Below are 15,892 nucleotides of genomic sequence, written 5' to 3'. Positions count from 1 at the left end.
TGTCCTCTGGGTGTCTAGTCACTCCTTCTCCCCTTCCCAGGTGATCATCTTCACAACCAGCACACGGTGACTAGTGTGCAGAACAGAAAAGTAAGCACCACCCAATAGCACGTGCCTGACAGGCAAGACTGACTTGCTGCCTCTGGGCTCAATATGGATTCAGAGAGAAGAGAAACTCAACCATTTACTAAACCCCAACCCTCACTATCTCCAAGACCAGGAGCCCTCCAATCACATGTCCCATGCTGTTGGAAAAGCAGAGCCTCCAGTGAGATCTTACCACGGGACAGTTCCATGTTTGATTGGTCTTATCATAGTCACAGATGGCCATCACAGAGAAGTTCTGAATCCTCCTGAGCCACTGCAGAGAAATTCGCTCTCCTGTAACCCATGCTACGTCACACAAATAGTGATCCCTGGAGAGAGAGAAGGCGAGGGGGACATCTTAGACACTGTGCAGCTGGGGAGATGGCCCAGCGGATAAAGGACTTGCCTTGCAAGCATGAAGATTGAGTTTTGGACCCCACAATCCAAGTAAAATCCAGGCATCTCTGACTCATAACTCCAGTACTAGGAAGGCAGGGATAGGGGGGATTCCTCAGGCAAGCTTCTAGCTAAAGTAGCCAGAATTGGCCAGTTCTGTGTTCAGTCAGAAATTCTGCTCAATAAATAAGAGTAGAGAATGTTGTGGAATATTCCAGTACACTGTGTAAGTTATGCTATGACTGGTTTAATAAAGAAGTTGACTGACCAATAGCCAGGCAGGATAAGGTTAGGTGGAAAACCCAGACAGAATAAGGGAGAGAAGGGTAGAGTTGAGAGCTATATAAGCCAGTCACCAAATAAACAGGACATATGGAAAATGAGGTAAGAAGCCTTGAGCCAGGTGGTAAAACATAGATATATGGGTTAATTTAAATGCAAGAGTTAGCTAGTAATAAGCCTGAGATATTGGCCAAACATTAATAATTAATATAAGCCTCCGAGTGATTATTTGGAAGCAGCTATGAGACAGGGCAGAACAGAAAAAAATTTGTTTACAAGAGAACAATCCAGAAAGATGCCCCATATCAACTTCAAGTTTCTACAAGTGTGTGTCCACCACATACAACTTGTAGTGCACCAGCATGTACACCACACACACACACACACACACACACACACATAAAAGAAATACAAGCTTGTGCAAACCCCGAATCCCAGCATTTAGGAGGCAGAGGCAAGCAGATCTCTGTGAGTTTGAGGCCAGCCTGGTCTATAAAGCTAGTTCCAGGACAGCCAAGGCTACACAGAGAAACCCTGTCTCAGGAAAAAAGAAAAAAGAAATGTGAGGGTATTTTTGTCCCCAGACCTCATTGCAAATAAACATTTTACTCAATAAAATATATCCAACAAAGAAAACAGCAGTCACAACCCAAGAACACACACACACGTGACCGAAACCATATGTTTAGGACTGTTAAGAACTTAGCTGCTGGTAGAAGAGGGGTGAAAGGTGAAATTTCTCCATCCCCCCTCTGCTGCTTGAGAGTAATACCATGAGGTCAGGGACACTGGCAGAGACTCTAGAATCTTCTGGTAGTTTAACTTAACCCCTGTCAATGGTGTTTGCTCGGAAGTCGTTGTTGCTAAATCAGTACCACGAGCCTCCAGGAGCTTGTCAGAAAGCAGGGACTGAGAGCTCTTCTCACCTACTGAGAAGCCAGGGTCCCTAATCTAACCCAGCTCTTCTGGGATCACCTGGTGAGGCGTTGTCAAATGAGCAGAAAGAGAGTTAACTCTTACCCAGGACAGGTGTTCCTTGCAAAGAACAGAAAAGAATCAAAAACAAGACACTGAAAATGAAGTTCTTAAAAATTAATATTTTAGACCAAAGATTAAGTAACTTTAGTTGGGGCCCAGACAGTAAACATTTTCAGTCTTTGTGGTTCACATGTCCTTGCTACTAGGATGAAACCACAGATAATCCTTTTATCAACTTCACTTTCAGACTGGGGGAGGGGGGAACTGAACTCATCCCTCTACATACTTTTCAAATCCAAGAACTATAACCCAAAACACATTTCTCAAGAGTCAAAACATGGCCCTTATGAATGAAGTACTATAGTATTTTTACCCAAAGTTATAGAACCAGGTCTAGCAGGCCATCCTCCCCAGTCCATACCTTCAAGTACTTATTGGGACTGTGCCATGGTTTAGAGTCGCATGGGAGGAATTTACAGTTCGCTCTTCTGCTAGCCTCCCTAACAGTTTTGGCTCTGGGCGGTTTCTTTCCTTGGATATTTTTGCTCATCCTCGGTGTGATTTCAGCAACTCCTCTTATCTCTTCTCTGCAGTGTCTGATCAAAGCCTTGCACCCTTCTGTCAGGAGTTCACAGTGAGTATTTCACCTGACTTTTTTATTTTCTGATCCCATAGCTTTGCTCTCCTCTGCTCCGTCACTCCCCTATTTGGCCTCCCCCAGAGGTAGTCCATGCCTCCCTTTGGTTATCCTGTGTTTCTGGCTTGGCTGCCAGCTCCTTGAAGCAGGGGCCCCATGAGTCTTGTTCATAAAACAGCTTGCTGAGTTCTCCTGGAACGCAGCTCTCAGGAAAGGCAAACTTCATGTTCTGATTTCTTAGGACCCACAGTCATCCTTCCTTCCAGAACATTCATCTGCTTTTGTCTCCCTTCCTCTCCTAGGCTCTGAAGCCGGCAGCAGATGTTAACTGAGCACCCAAGAATAAGCACTTTAAGCCTCTCAAAGCTTCACATTTCCCCTTTGACAGCATGGATGCTCTGGAGACCCTCTGGGTCTCATGTTATTTCACTGTAGGTTTCAGATGCTAAGGACCTACGGCAGCAACCAAGCAAGCATCACCTTCGTTCACATAATGGTGCCTTCCCGTTCAGATCTCCTTGTCTTGCTGGTCCTGTTCTCCTGAACATGCCAGTATCCTTCACACTCGCCTGTCTTGGTGACTGTGTTCTCCTGAACACATCAAACAGTTTCCCCAGTTGGTCTCTCTTTCTTCCACTTTGACTTTTATTCTGAAATGGCTGTCATGCCCCTTCCTTCTCTAGTTCTTAGCTGAAGCACCCCCTTCCCACGTCAGTAGGATTTTCTCAGAAAGCTGCTTGCAGCCATTAGTACCACGAGCCTCCAGGAGCTTGTCAGATTGCAGGGTCTGAGAGCGCTTCATCTACTGAGAAGGGGCCAGGGCACCTAATCTACCCCAGCTCTTCTGCGCTCAACACCCCCCCCCCCCCCGGTGAGGAGTTGTCATACGAGCAGAAGGAGGGTTAACTCTTACTCAGGACACGTGATCTATCCTTGTGAAATAACAGGGAAAAATCAAAAAGGAGACATGGAAAGTAAAGTTTTTCCAAAATTAATGTGTTAGATAAAAGACTAAGAAACATTTAGTTGGAGCCCAGATAGTAAATATGCTTTAGTCTTTGTGGTCTACATGTCGTCTGTCACAGCCACGGTATGGGAGCAGCACGAGACAATACACGAGACCAGAGTGGCTGTGCTTTAGTAGAAAGCGTCAGCTTCAATGTCATGAGTTCTTTTGACAAAAGTGTAAAACCATTCAGAGCTGGGGATGGCATGAATGTGAATGTCAGCCAAGATGGAGCTGAATCAGGGATCCTCTTCTGTCAGTTCTAACTGGTTCTACCCCAGTTATCCCTGCCCATTTAGATTAAACAGACAAACAAATACAACAACAACAACTAACTCTTCGGAGGATGAAGTAGGCAGGTGGTTGAGAGAGTTCAAAGGCAGCCTAAGCCACAAGGGAAGACCATGTCTCAAAAAAAGTCACAAGGGAAGACCATGTCTCAAAAAAACAAAATCAGAAGAAAACAAAGACAAAACCCTAATTAGGATCTGAGGAGATTGTGGGAACCCATTAGTTAGGGAGAACAAGCCGCTTTACTCATAGGTACACGCTGGCACCCAGAGATATTCTTCCTCTTTTTAAAAGTGTTCTGGTGGCAGAGAGGCAGCTGAGGGCAAGGGAATGCTTTCATGATCCCTCAACGCCCGTGGTAGTTAACTTTAGCTATGAAAACCACACGTTCTACCTCAGACTTGAAAGGCCACACTATAACGCAACTTTTTGCCATTTGAAAACACTGAGTAGTGGAATGTGGGAGAGTAGCCAGGAAACTCATGTGCATTGGCCATCTTCCCTGTCCATTTCTAGATAAAGGTTATTGGACTTGGACCTGATACCTTAGTCACGGTCACTGGCCCAGAATGTACTCTACACTCTGAGAGGGCTCAGTGGCGGCCTTTTACCATGACAGTAGAGAGTCTGCTTGAAACACATTTTATAACCATACTTCCCTCTAGTTACAGCCCTGAGCCAAGATCACGCCATGGGAAGACACTTCTGAAGAGTCATAAAAAGAGATGTAAGTGTATAGATGACGTCACTGAACTCTTGTCTCAAAGGTTTAAGTCCCCATTGTAAATCAAAAAAAAAATCCAAAAGCGGGATTGCCAACTATCTTTTGTAGGATAACATTCTGACTGAGGAGGAGGGCAAACCCAGAACAAATTTCCCCTCTTGTGGTGACTGGGAAATGCTGGGGGAAGCCCACACCTACAAGCCTTCTTGTGAGCCTAACTCTCTTTCCTAGGTTAGGCAGAGTAACCCAACAACACAACACATTCAAGGCTTTGGCAATGATGTGGAAAGGGAATTTGGTTGGCTTGAATGTTGAAGCAGTGAAGTAATCTCTGCACTAAGAGTGTTTACCCATGTGAACTTGATTCTGAGCCAGGAGCCACCTGAGTGCCTCCCAGAGACTTCGGACCACCCTGTGAGGCGGGTCCCATTGTGGTTCCTTGCCTAGCTGACGAGGAAACACAAGTGCAGAGAGGTTAAATAACTTGCCCAGGATCGCCCAATCAAGGAGTTTTGGAGCCAGGATTCAAATCAAGTAGATGGCTTCAGATTTCCCTGTTCATTCTTGCCCTTCCTGCAACGAGTCTGCCCGTCCCATGGGGAAGTTCTACTAGTCTGTTCCACTCTTTGAGATTCCTTGAGTGTACAACTCCTTTCTCAATAAGATCTATTTATTCCTTGAGAGTTGTGAACAAGCTACATTTTATGAAGAAAGTCAGCTGACTGCGCACACAGCACTAACTTTTGAACATCCTATCGTGGCGACTCTCGCAATGTGATTTCTTATCCTGCAAAGGGGGGGGGAGCATTTCATGAAAGGCATTTAGGTGGCACCTCTGCCTCTAGTTGTGTAGATGTTGCATTTGTACATTAATGATATTTAAAATAAGCCCCGCTTTGCTAACTGGAAGGGAAAATGGAGAGGGAACCGCTACCCCGAGCAACTGCAGACTGCCGAGTGATTAAGTCAGTGAATCACCAGAGGAAACAGGCGTACTGCCAGTGCCGGCCATGGGCTCCATGCCACCCTTTGCTCTGATAGGGATGCCAACCCTGCCGGGTCCACTGACAGATTGCTGAGGAGAGGGAAGGGTGGGGTGAGATGCAGCCGCCTTGAGGGGAACAGCATTGTGTAGAACACAAGCTCTCGTTTGTCTGCTTCCACAGGTGTCACTAGTTTCTCATCGGGGGCCGGGTGGGGACCGAATACCAGCCCAGTTTATGCCTTGCCTGGCAGCCTCAGGCTTGGAAGAGACTCGTGTGTGTGCAGACCAAGGGTCATCCAGTGTTCAGAGAGATAGAGTGAGTCTTTATCTACCATGTCCCTTGAGAGAACAAGGGCAGGGTAAGTCAGAAGCTGGGTGTGATGGGCCCCTGAGGCCATCCAGCAGGTGTTGGGAGGGGTCACCTGACTTGACACGCCCTTTCCAGGCCCTGTAGTTTTAGCCTCCAGAATTTGCAGGTGGCTAGTCGGAGGGAGGAGAAAAGAGTGAGCTGGTGTGTGGGATGATTTTGAAAGTTGTCCTTGGAGATAGCTGTGTGAATTAGTTCTTGTGGCACACACACACATACACTATTACCTGGAAAGCCCTTCTTTTTTATCCATCCATTCAACCATCCATTCGTTCTTCTACCAATCCACCCATTCAGCCATCCAGCTTCTCATCCGTTCAGCTGTTCTACAAACAGAACTAGACAATGTGTTCCAGTCACCCTTTTCAGCACCAGTTGCTATTGCAAAACTGGCCCTTATCCTACACACCTTGTCTTGCTTCATTTGACCCTGGAAACACAACTCTAAAGAAAAGTTAGTAGTTTCACCTTCTCCCTACGATGTCTTATTTTCTTGCAAATATGTTGAGCTCTCAAATTCTCATTATGAGTCGCCAATGCACACCAACAGTTCAAATGACCTAATTAGCTTTAAGCCTCAATCTATGAAGGTGGTAGAAAGGCTCACTGCATCTCATGCTCTAATTCCTGACAAGAGCACAAACCAGGCTCATCCACTAATAGAACTCCACTTGCTGGAAGCTCTTCAGTGGAGGTGTGTGCTAACAGAAAACAGGTGAGGAGATCTGGGCAGAGGAGGGGAGGGTGATGCCGATCTTGCTTGGTAGTGTACTCAGGATCTAGTAAGTCACAGAGGAAACCATGGCCCAAGGGAATGAATGCTCACTAAGTATAACTTGTCAGGATTGCCGTGGTCCTGACGGGGCTTTTACTGAGACCAGAAAGTGGTATCTCACCAAGTGAGAGAATATTTTCCCCAGGTGAACCTAGAGTCTCATTTTTAAAAAGCTATGATCTCATCAGTGCCAACAGAGATCACAGCTGTATTTGAGATTCTCCACACAACACTTCCCCGTGACATTTCCTAAGACAACTCTTTGGTAGTATGTATGTTCTACAAGAATAGCCCCAGCCAATGAGGCAGCCCTCACCAAGTCTTTGGTTTAAGGAAATGTGGAAGAGCAAAGAACTAAGGTGATGAATTCATCAAGAGCAAACTCAAAGTCCTTAGACGAGGCTAAGACCTCAGAGCTCAGCACTTCCTCCTTGTGCTTTGGAAGGTGTTTTCTTAGCAGGGAACCCTCCTTTTCATCATCTGTAAAATGACCTTGGATGCAATGTCATAGGGCATAGGGAGGAAGAAATGAGAATTCAAGGGCAGATCAGTAGCTCAGCATATTTAAATCGAATTAGTCACTCATTTTGTTCTAGTGTCAGGTCCCAAAGAATCCTGGGAAGTCTTTCTCAGTACCTGTAGCTCCTTGTACTTCTCACCCTGCCCCCTACCCTGAACCTCCCCAGCCCAAAAGCTTCCCTTTCCCCAGCATCTCTCCCTATATAAACCTGTCTTTTTGGCCATGTGGTCCTTTGATCTTCTGTTCTTGGCCTCTTGGTCTACGCCTCCTCTCTAGATTCTCTTGTCCTCTCCCCTCTTCTCTCTTTCTTCTCTTCCTCTTTTGCCCCTTAGTTTGCTGGCCATCTTCAGCCTACTTCTTTCTCTCCCTCCTCTGAATCCCTCCTGATGCCTCTGACTGTTTTCTCTCCCTCTTACCTACAAAAAATTCTTCTCCTCAACCATCCCTCGGAGCGGTCATGTCCATATCCTCATTTTCATTCAGTAAGCAAAGGTCTCTCTCCTCCCAATTCCCATTTCCCATCCTAACTTGCTGTGTGATTTAAGCAAACTATTCTCTCTGTAGTCCCCAGAGTACAGAGTCAGTGGAGTCTTCACAGTTCTGGGGACCTCCCCAGGATCTTTCTACTTTTTCAGGAACCTAGGGGAAGGAGTGGGGTCAAGACAGAGACTTGTCCAACACAAGCAGCCATCTTCCATTGATTCCCTAGAAGTGTACTACACTACCGTGTCTCATCTAAATACAGGCTTTCTGGTCCTTTAAAAAAAGAAGTCTGTCAACCACTTTTGAGCTCTTTGGTTGGTTGTAGATGAGACTGTTTTCTGAGCTGCAGCTCTCTGCAGAGAGGTCTTAGTTACCGCTTGTACCAGGCGTGTCTCAGCTATTCCTGGGCAGCCTCAAACACTCCCATGCCTGGTAGGTCCCAGCTCAGTACCTTCCTCTCCTCTGCCTTGCTGCAATCCACACCTTTAGTGCGCACTCTGCAGGAAGATTTCATCAACTTGGAAAACCTCATCATCTGCAGGAAACCCATCTCATCAACTTGGAGTGCTCCAACCTGTTGCTCATACCTCTGTCACTTCTCCCCCCTGGTCATTCATATGAAAGCTTGCTATATCCTCCCTGACCTGAAATGCTGGAAGGGTCTAGGAACCCCTTCTGCATACCTGGGATTGTAAGTCATGCTTTTTCATCAGTGTTCACTTGAGAGGTTGGTGAGTTGAACCAAAAAACAGATTTCAGAGCCTTTGGGTATAGTTTTAGACCTTGGAAGAAACTCATGGAAAAATGACTGGCCTTAAAATTTTTTACAGATAAGATATCTTGCCTGGATAAACATATTAATACAGGTATTTCTAAACAAACTAGTGAATTACTGAGCACAGAGTACAACCTGCACCCAGCTTGATAGTGTCAACTCAGGAGAACAAGGTGCTTCTCATTGCCCTGACAACATCTCTGGGACCCTGAGGGCACCAGCTGTAGTCACAGAGAAGACAGTTCCTCATCATTCAGAGAGACAGATTAAACAGGTCCTCCCAAGGCGAAGGTCTTTTTTTTAACCTCTGGACCTCAGTCTCTTATCAGTACAAGAGATGTGTCATAATAGCTGTTGGGAAGAGAGTTACTTAAGACAACTTAAGGAATGACATAGACCGTGTGTTAACACCCACATCTGGTGCACAGTGTAAGCTCATCACGTGATAGTTGCTATTTACACCAAACCTGCATAAATAATAGCCTTAAATAAAGAGCTACATGACAAATCATACTTGCTGTGGTTTTTAGAGGAAAAGTTATTCAGGTCTTGCCGTGCGTGCTGGCAGGATCTCAAACAATATTTACGCAAGTGACGTCATGAGGGACAATCAACTATAGGGATTCCCAAATGTGACCCACAGTTTCTCCGAATTTCTCTGGGTCTTACACTGCAGGGCAGAATGGACAGCTCATCTGCGTTTAGTTCTTTTTTGAAAAGTTTTTAAACTACCCATGGGAGGCATCCATGAGTCTCTTCATAGATGTGTGTTGCTTTCAGGCTGGCAGGTCGCAAGTGGGCACCACCAGCCTGTCTGTAAAGAGCATGTGGCCATGCCAGAAACCCCGTGTGGTCCTCATCATGCACCACCCTCTGATTTCCCTCGCTAGATTCCATTCCTCCCTGTACTATCTCTAATGTTCCAGCGCATACCTTATACAGGACTATGGATTTCCTCTGCCACTGGTAGTCGCACAGGGTATCCCATGAAGGGAGTCTACTTAGCCTTGCATCTTCTCCTCTGAACCCCTCCCCAATCAGGCCCCATCATCTTTGCCCACCTTGGCTTTCTTCACAACGTTTATTACCATCTGGCATTTCAGACTGATATCTCTTTGTCCATCTGGTATTGTCTGTCTCCCCCAGTGACACCTGCCCTATTCATTGTGCGTGCCCATCATTAGAACTCGGCCTAGCCTGAGGACAGGAAGAGTCTCAACGGGAAGTTGCTGGATAAAAGAAGGAATCAGTGATTCAAGATGATGCTATGGTTGATGTTGCTGTTTGTACCTGAAACACTCTACCCAGCAGGTAGGAAATGGGCTACACCCAAGGATTCAGGTGAAGTGTCTTACCCTTTCTCCACGGATGCAGGAGCAGGAACTTGGATGGAGACTACACTAGAGGTTGAGCTGAGAGAGCCTATATTTGCAATAAAGAACTTTACAGTTGGATTCACAGCTCCTGCCTGGGAGAAAAAAAAAATCACAGAGTTGATAATGATTTTTTTTAAAACCTCATCATTACATAAATTTAAACTGTGTTAAATGTCTGATTTATGGCTATAGATTTATAACAATTGGACACTGCCAAACAATTTAATAGGAATAAAATAAATATAAGGAAAACCCTTATTTGTTCAGGTGAAAATATATATTCATGTGCACAAGCATGTGTGTGTTTATAAAACATGAAGGTCTAAACACTCATAATTAAATCATGCGTATTTGTTTGTTTATGATCTGTGTGCTTTGTGCCAGGGAAGACAGAGGTATCATTTGCCAAATTACCCTGGTTCCATAGGACAAAAGAGTTTGGTGGCTTTACTGTGACTATCACTTGTACACCATCACAGGCTCAGCTCCCCAGGAAAACCAGCCTGAGCCCAGAGCCAACTGGACTAATTAAGCAGGCGTCAACTTCGCTCCAAGTCCAGGTTAATGTGTTGTGTTCAGCAGTCAATATTATGACAGAAGCCTGTAAGCCCTTTAAAAATGTACGCATAGATCTTCTATTGACAGATTAGTTAGAAATAATATGATTTTTTTAAGAGAATGTTTTATGCAGCTTTTTTCCCCCAGTTTCTCTCATCAAAAAATAACATTCTCTGAAAACACATCTCCATATTTAGTTTAGGATCTTTTTTCCTTTTAACTTCCTCTCCCTTCCTAAAATGGCAGATCTTCATAAGGCAAATTAAGTGAGTTGGTAAAAATAAAATTTCCCTTTTTCCGAATCATTTATGGCAAAAATACGTTGTTAGCTTTTCCTGTAGACGACGCTGTGGCCGTTTTCATTATGGTGCCGAAGAATTCGTGGCTTCCTTCTAAAGCCCTCTCCTGGCTTATACTGCTTAACAAAGCTCCTTGATTTTAATACACACATTGTGGATAGCAGGGAACAACCTTGTAAACCAGGATGTTACACGACTGTCCCAAATGCAGGACGTGAAAAACTCACATTAGTGCCAAACCTGTACCAGAGCCACTGAGACTCATCCCGTACTGTACCCTGTTAGTTAGTAATGCAGCCTGATATATAACCAGGCTTTTCAACTTCAATTCGGGCTCATTCCAACTTCTCCAAATGAGACGAGCTTCTGATTCAATTACAGCCTCTCTTTTCCTTCATTCAAGCATTTCCTACCCCTCCCCTACCTCTTTCAAAAGCATTTTCACCATCTTTTTCTGCTTGTCATTTCTTAAAGTTTTTGGAGAAATTACAAAACCTTAAATCACACTCTTTCCTGGGATAATAAAAATACTTTAAAATTGCCAGATGCTGTTGACTTCAGCAAGAGAAATCACAGCAAGCTGTTGAAGAGAGACTGACAATATTTTCATTAGCAGGAAGGGATTAAATGCAACCATTCTCTTCCCATCAAATCACAGAACCAGTACCCGGAAGGGGGCACAGACCTTCGGATAGGGAATCCACACAGTCCTAGGGTACTGCAATGACTCATCAGAATAGAAGGAGTATTCAATGTGTGGGACTTCGGTGTCATTAAACTGAGCATATGCTAAGAAAGTGCTGTCTGGAGACCACCACAGTGCGGAGTAGGCACCGAAGACTTCCTCTGAAAAAAAGACATAAATTGTTCTGTTACAAGAAAGCTGATAAATTGGCTTTGGCATTCAAAATATTGTTCTCATTAGCTTTAGTAATTACAGAAGAGTTCAACTAATGAACCATTTCATGTTTGCTGAGATTCCAAAATCAAAGTAATACAAATGAATAAAAATAAGACCTCCAAGAATGCATCTAGATCGTAAAAATAAGTCACCCATTGGACCATTTTAGAATATTTTAGTATGCAGTATTGGATAAACGCTCTATATTTTTTCTTTATCTTATAATCCTCTAAATTTATGCCTCAAAACATACCCAAAGTAAATTTCGCACAGGAGGCTGATTTTCCTTTCTAATTTTCAGTCAACACGCCAGCATGCTCTCCCTCACTGGGCTGAGTTTCTACTGAGTCCATGAGGTACTGGTGGGTGCTGCAGAACTCTAGGCTATCAAACCAATATGGTGCCCAGAGTTTACTACTCTGGCACAAATAAGGTGTGGAAAGGATGGGTTTAGAATGGAGAGTGCTCCACAGACCCCTACAGAGAAACATCTCTTTTGCCCAGCCTTGAAACTGAAAGCTCCCTGCCTTAGCCCACTCCCTAATAGAGAGAGAAGAGGATAAAAGATAGAGGCAATTGAAGGAAAGGCACAGCTCTCAGGGATATTGTTGGACTCATCTCAATCTCTGATAAAGGCAATTCCTCCTGATGATTACAATGAGACCTATCCATGGGACATTTGACTCAGGCTCTTAAAATGCCCAAGTCTTTGTCACCCACAGGCAACTGAAGAGTCAGATTCTTTGGCGTGCATCAGGACTCCCTCCAGAGTCCCGTGTCTTAGTATGGATCTCCAGGCTGGAAGGTGGTGATGATTTGGATGGCTGGATCCTCTTGAGATGGTCTATGATCGTTGGGGTTGTGACCATGACAAGGATATTGGGATCTCAGGCCCTTCCTCTCTCATTGCTTCCTTGTCTCCATGGAGTGAAGAAACCCTTCTGCTACCCACTTCTGCCAAGGTGTACCGCACTGAGACAGAAGTAAAGCAAAGTGGCCCGTGGCCAAGTGAACATGCACCAAGTCTCCAAAACCAGGAGTCAAAATGAACTTTCACTTCTTTAAAATATAACAAAATGTGCATTTTGATACAATGACAGCAAACCGATAAACATACAGGTAGACAGTGGAAAGTCCCAACCCACTTATCACGTCACCGTGTAAATTAAAAAAAAATTAAAAAAAAAATCAAAACATACATCCTAGAATTTTAGGATTAGGAAATTATGTATGCCAATTAGTTTTTGAATAACTAAAACCTCTTTGCATGTAGCTGGAAAATATATTTATTTTTGTTTTAAGTTATGTGTATGAGGGTATATGTATGTATGTGGGTATATGTATGTATGTGGGTATATATATATATATATATACAGTGTATACACACACACACACACACAAAGTGCGCGTATGCATGCGTGCGTACACACACGAGTGAAGGTGGCTAAGGAAAAGAGGCGCCGATCTCTGAAAGAACTAGAGTGACAGCCGGTTGCAAGCTAGCATGTGTAAGTGCTGGGAATGGAACTTTAGTCCTTTGCAAACGTCAAACAAACAAACAAAAACAAAAACCGCTGAGCTCTTGCTCCAGTCCCCTGGGAAATACATTTTCAGTAACCGCAATAGCAACTGCAGAACGGAGAAAAGTAGCGGTAATGAAATGTAACAATTGTCTTTATGAGTAGCCGACATTTGATGAGTGCCAAGTGCCAGGAATGGATAATGGTTGGCATTTATTATACCAGGCACTCATCGTTATAAGAGAACAAAACAGGGCTGAAAAGAATTTCAAAGAAATCACCTTAAATCGCATAGCTATTAATAGACCCACGAATTGACCTGTCAGGATTGGGAGCATGCCTGCCATTTTGTATTTATTAAACAGCTCACACCTGTCTCGTTTTCAGCAGTTTTCATTTCAGAAACCCTAGACCTTGGTGTGGCAGCCTTCTCTCCCTTTGAGGGTTTCAAACCCGCATCACCGAGTTACATTTATGTAGTGACTTGGATTTTATAAACACATCCAACTTGGTCTTCACAGAGATTCCTAAAAGAATCTGCTCATAAACCCTTTTATAGAGAGGAAAACTGAGGTAAATTAAGTGAAATGTTTTACTAGAACTTGAGCCTTACGACTCCAACTCAAAACTTTCCCCATCAGAAATCTTCGTATGCTGAGTTCATATCTCGTTCCTTAGAACGTTTGTCTACTGGTTCTCATCCACAACACACCTGCAAGGTTATACAACGCTGTAACTAGGGTATGGCTCTAGTTTTTAAATCACTTTCAAACACTGAAAGAGGTATAATTGGGGCCACTTTTAAATGAGTACTTATTTGTGAGGCAGAGAGTATTTTTCTCTAATTAACAATGTAGTGAAAGGAAGGGCCCTTTGGAGGCCGGGAGGCCATTGTTCTGCACCCAGTGATTCAGCTGTGAACACGTCAGATGAAATCCTCCGGTCACAATTACCGAGAGAAGATGGGCTGAGTTGGTTAGATTCTTACCTCAGCGACACCCAGCTGTTTGTAAGAAGAACCACAGGCTGGGGAGGAGGCAGTGTCTGCTCCATGTTGAAGGCCCTGGAAGACCCTCAGTGGTAGGCTGTCTACCACTTAAAGAACTTATCATCACTGCATTGTGGTTTTTAATCAGACACTTACTCCTGAGCAATACAAACATGCCTTTCTCTTGACCTTATTTCTGTTTGTTGTCCTGTGTTATTCATTAAATTAACTTGATTCTGGCTGCGTAGGAATCAAGGGGAAAGCACGGAGCTAAACTATGTTTTAACTTTGAAGAAGAAATAACAGGATGAAATAAAGATGAGGCTTTCCAGCAAATATGAAGCACCCTTGTGAAATATTTGGAACGGCCTCAAAATGGCCTTTATCTTGGCAACCAATACATGGAAAATGCTTTCTTAATAGTTCCTAAATCTCTTTATCCTGAAAAACAGAATATTCCTTTTTAAGATTTTTTTTTACTTAACTTTCCAAATCAAATTATTTTTGCTTTCTTTAAAAACAGGAAGTCATGATTTGTACCAGGTTAGTCTGAATGAACACAAATCTTTTCAAAAACAAGCAATTTCTTCTTTCCTTCTATTTGACAACTGCTGACAATATTTATCTCTTTTTTAATATTGTGGAAGATTTCACTGCAGACAATAGTTATCTCCTTTTTAATATTGTGGAAAATTTCACTTTCCTTGGAAGCTGCTGGGCGAGGCAGGCCTCCTTGGAGAAACATTGGATGTTAATCTGGATGCTGTTAGGCCCTGGTAAAGCTAGACGAGCAACACAGAAAGGCCCTTTGTGGTAGAACACCAAGACAAGAGGGGTATTGTGAGGCAATGGGGGCCGAGCACTAGGAACAGTTTGGTGTTCTGTGTCACTGTGAGGTCCCAAAGAGATCCCACGATATGTTTAACTGCACAACTTATTTAGAATGTTACTGAAACGCCCCCAGTTTTCAGTATATCAGTGTTGAAGTAGTCGAAGTTGTAAACTTTCTGATTAAAGATTTAGTGTCTACCTTCATAAACCCAGTCAGTTATCCCATTATATATTGCATCTTCGCTTCCTGACGTTGTGATCCTCTGACTAGGTGAGTTTGGCTCAATTTTAACGTAGATATCATTCTTCCAAACATATGCCTAAAAAGACGATAAAACATATTGGTATCAGTAATCGCATTACAGTATGTCTTATCTTGGATTCTTGGACTACTATGGAAATAAGAGGATAACCACAGAGAGTCTATTTAAGTAGAAACCTCGTTCCTAAATTCCAGGCACACACTCTATAATCATGAAATAATAACTAAAAAGCTCCTAACGTAGTGAGCAAGGAGGCTTGCAGCTGCCACTATGTAGATAGTAGAGTTTACGTGAAGATCCAGCACAACCTTCACGAGATGATTTATGTTTGTGCTTCTTGCTTAGGATGTTAGAGGGAATGTAGCTGCATTCTTAGAGAGGGAAGTGTGGCTACAGAAAACGCCCCATCTTGCTATTAAAATTCTTTCGGCTTCAAACATTCCTCTAGAATCATAGAACAGGAGATATATCTACAATGATTTTGAAGAGAGGCTCAAAAATATCCAAGCACAAGGGGAACAAAAAAGTTTAATGAACATTTTTTTTTTGCTAGTGGAAAAAACAACTCTATAAAAGATACCTAGAACTTTTAATAATTCTATTTTGTTGTGCTAATAAAATGTTCTGAGTAATGATACTATTTCTAATATAGTGAATGAGTGAGCTTTCAAAGTATTTACTTTATACCAGGCTGAGTAGTATCTGCCTATGTAAGATTCCAGCCAACATTTTTATCACAACAGGAGAAATGTACTAACCAATTTATGACCTTCTGGTGACCATGTGATCCACTGTGTGTTATTTGGAATCTTCTCTTCTGTGATCAGCTGTCTGGAGAAAAGATAAGAGG

The 15,892-nt window shown here is 43.4% G+C and overlaps 1 protein-coding gene across 1 annotated transcript in view; it reads right to left on the bottom strand.

The window, feature by feature from the left end:
• Positions 1-15,892, bottom strand: part of Dpp4 (dipeptidyl peptidase 4) — a 77,221-nt gene that overhangs the window by 31,258 nt on the left and 30,071 nt on the right. Inside the window, exons 7-11 of the mRNA XM_075985050.1 lie at positions 15,801-15,873; positions 14,979-15,099; positions 11,225-11,385; positions 9,662-9,774; positions 281-416 (exon numbers count right to left, since the gene is read on the bottom strand). Coding sequence (XP_075841165.1) covers positions 281-416; positions 9,662-9,774; positions 11,225-11,385; positions 14,979-15,099; positions 15,801-15,873 — 604 coding nt within the window. The remainder of the gene's footprint in view (positions 1-280; positions 417-9,661; positions 9,775-11,224; positions 11,386-14,978; positions 15,100-15,800; positions 15,874-15,892) is intronic.

This window comes from Microtus pennsylvanicus, chromosome 9, assembly GCF_037038515.1.
Source record: "Microtus pennsylvanicus isolate mMicPen1 chromosome 9, mMicPen1.hap1, whole genome shotgun sequence".
NCBI classification, from domain to species: Eukaryota; Metazoa; Chordata; class Mammalia; order Rodentia; family Cricetidae; genus Microtus; species Microtus pennsylvanicus.
Note: the sequence above shows the minus strand (reverse complement) of the source record. Positions and strands in the feature narration are given on the sequence as shown.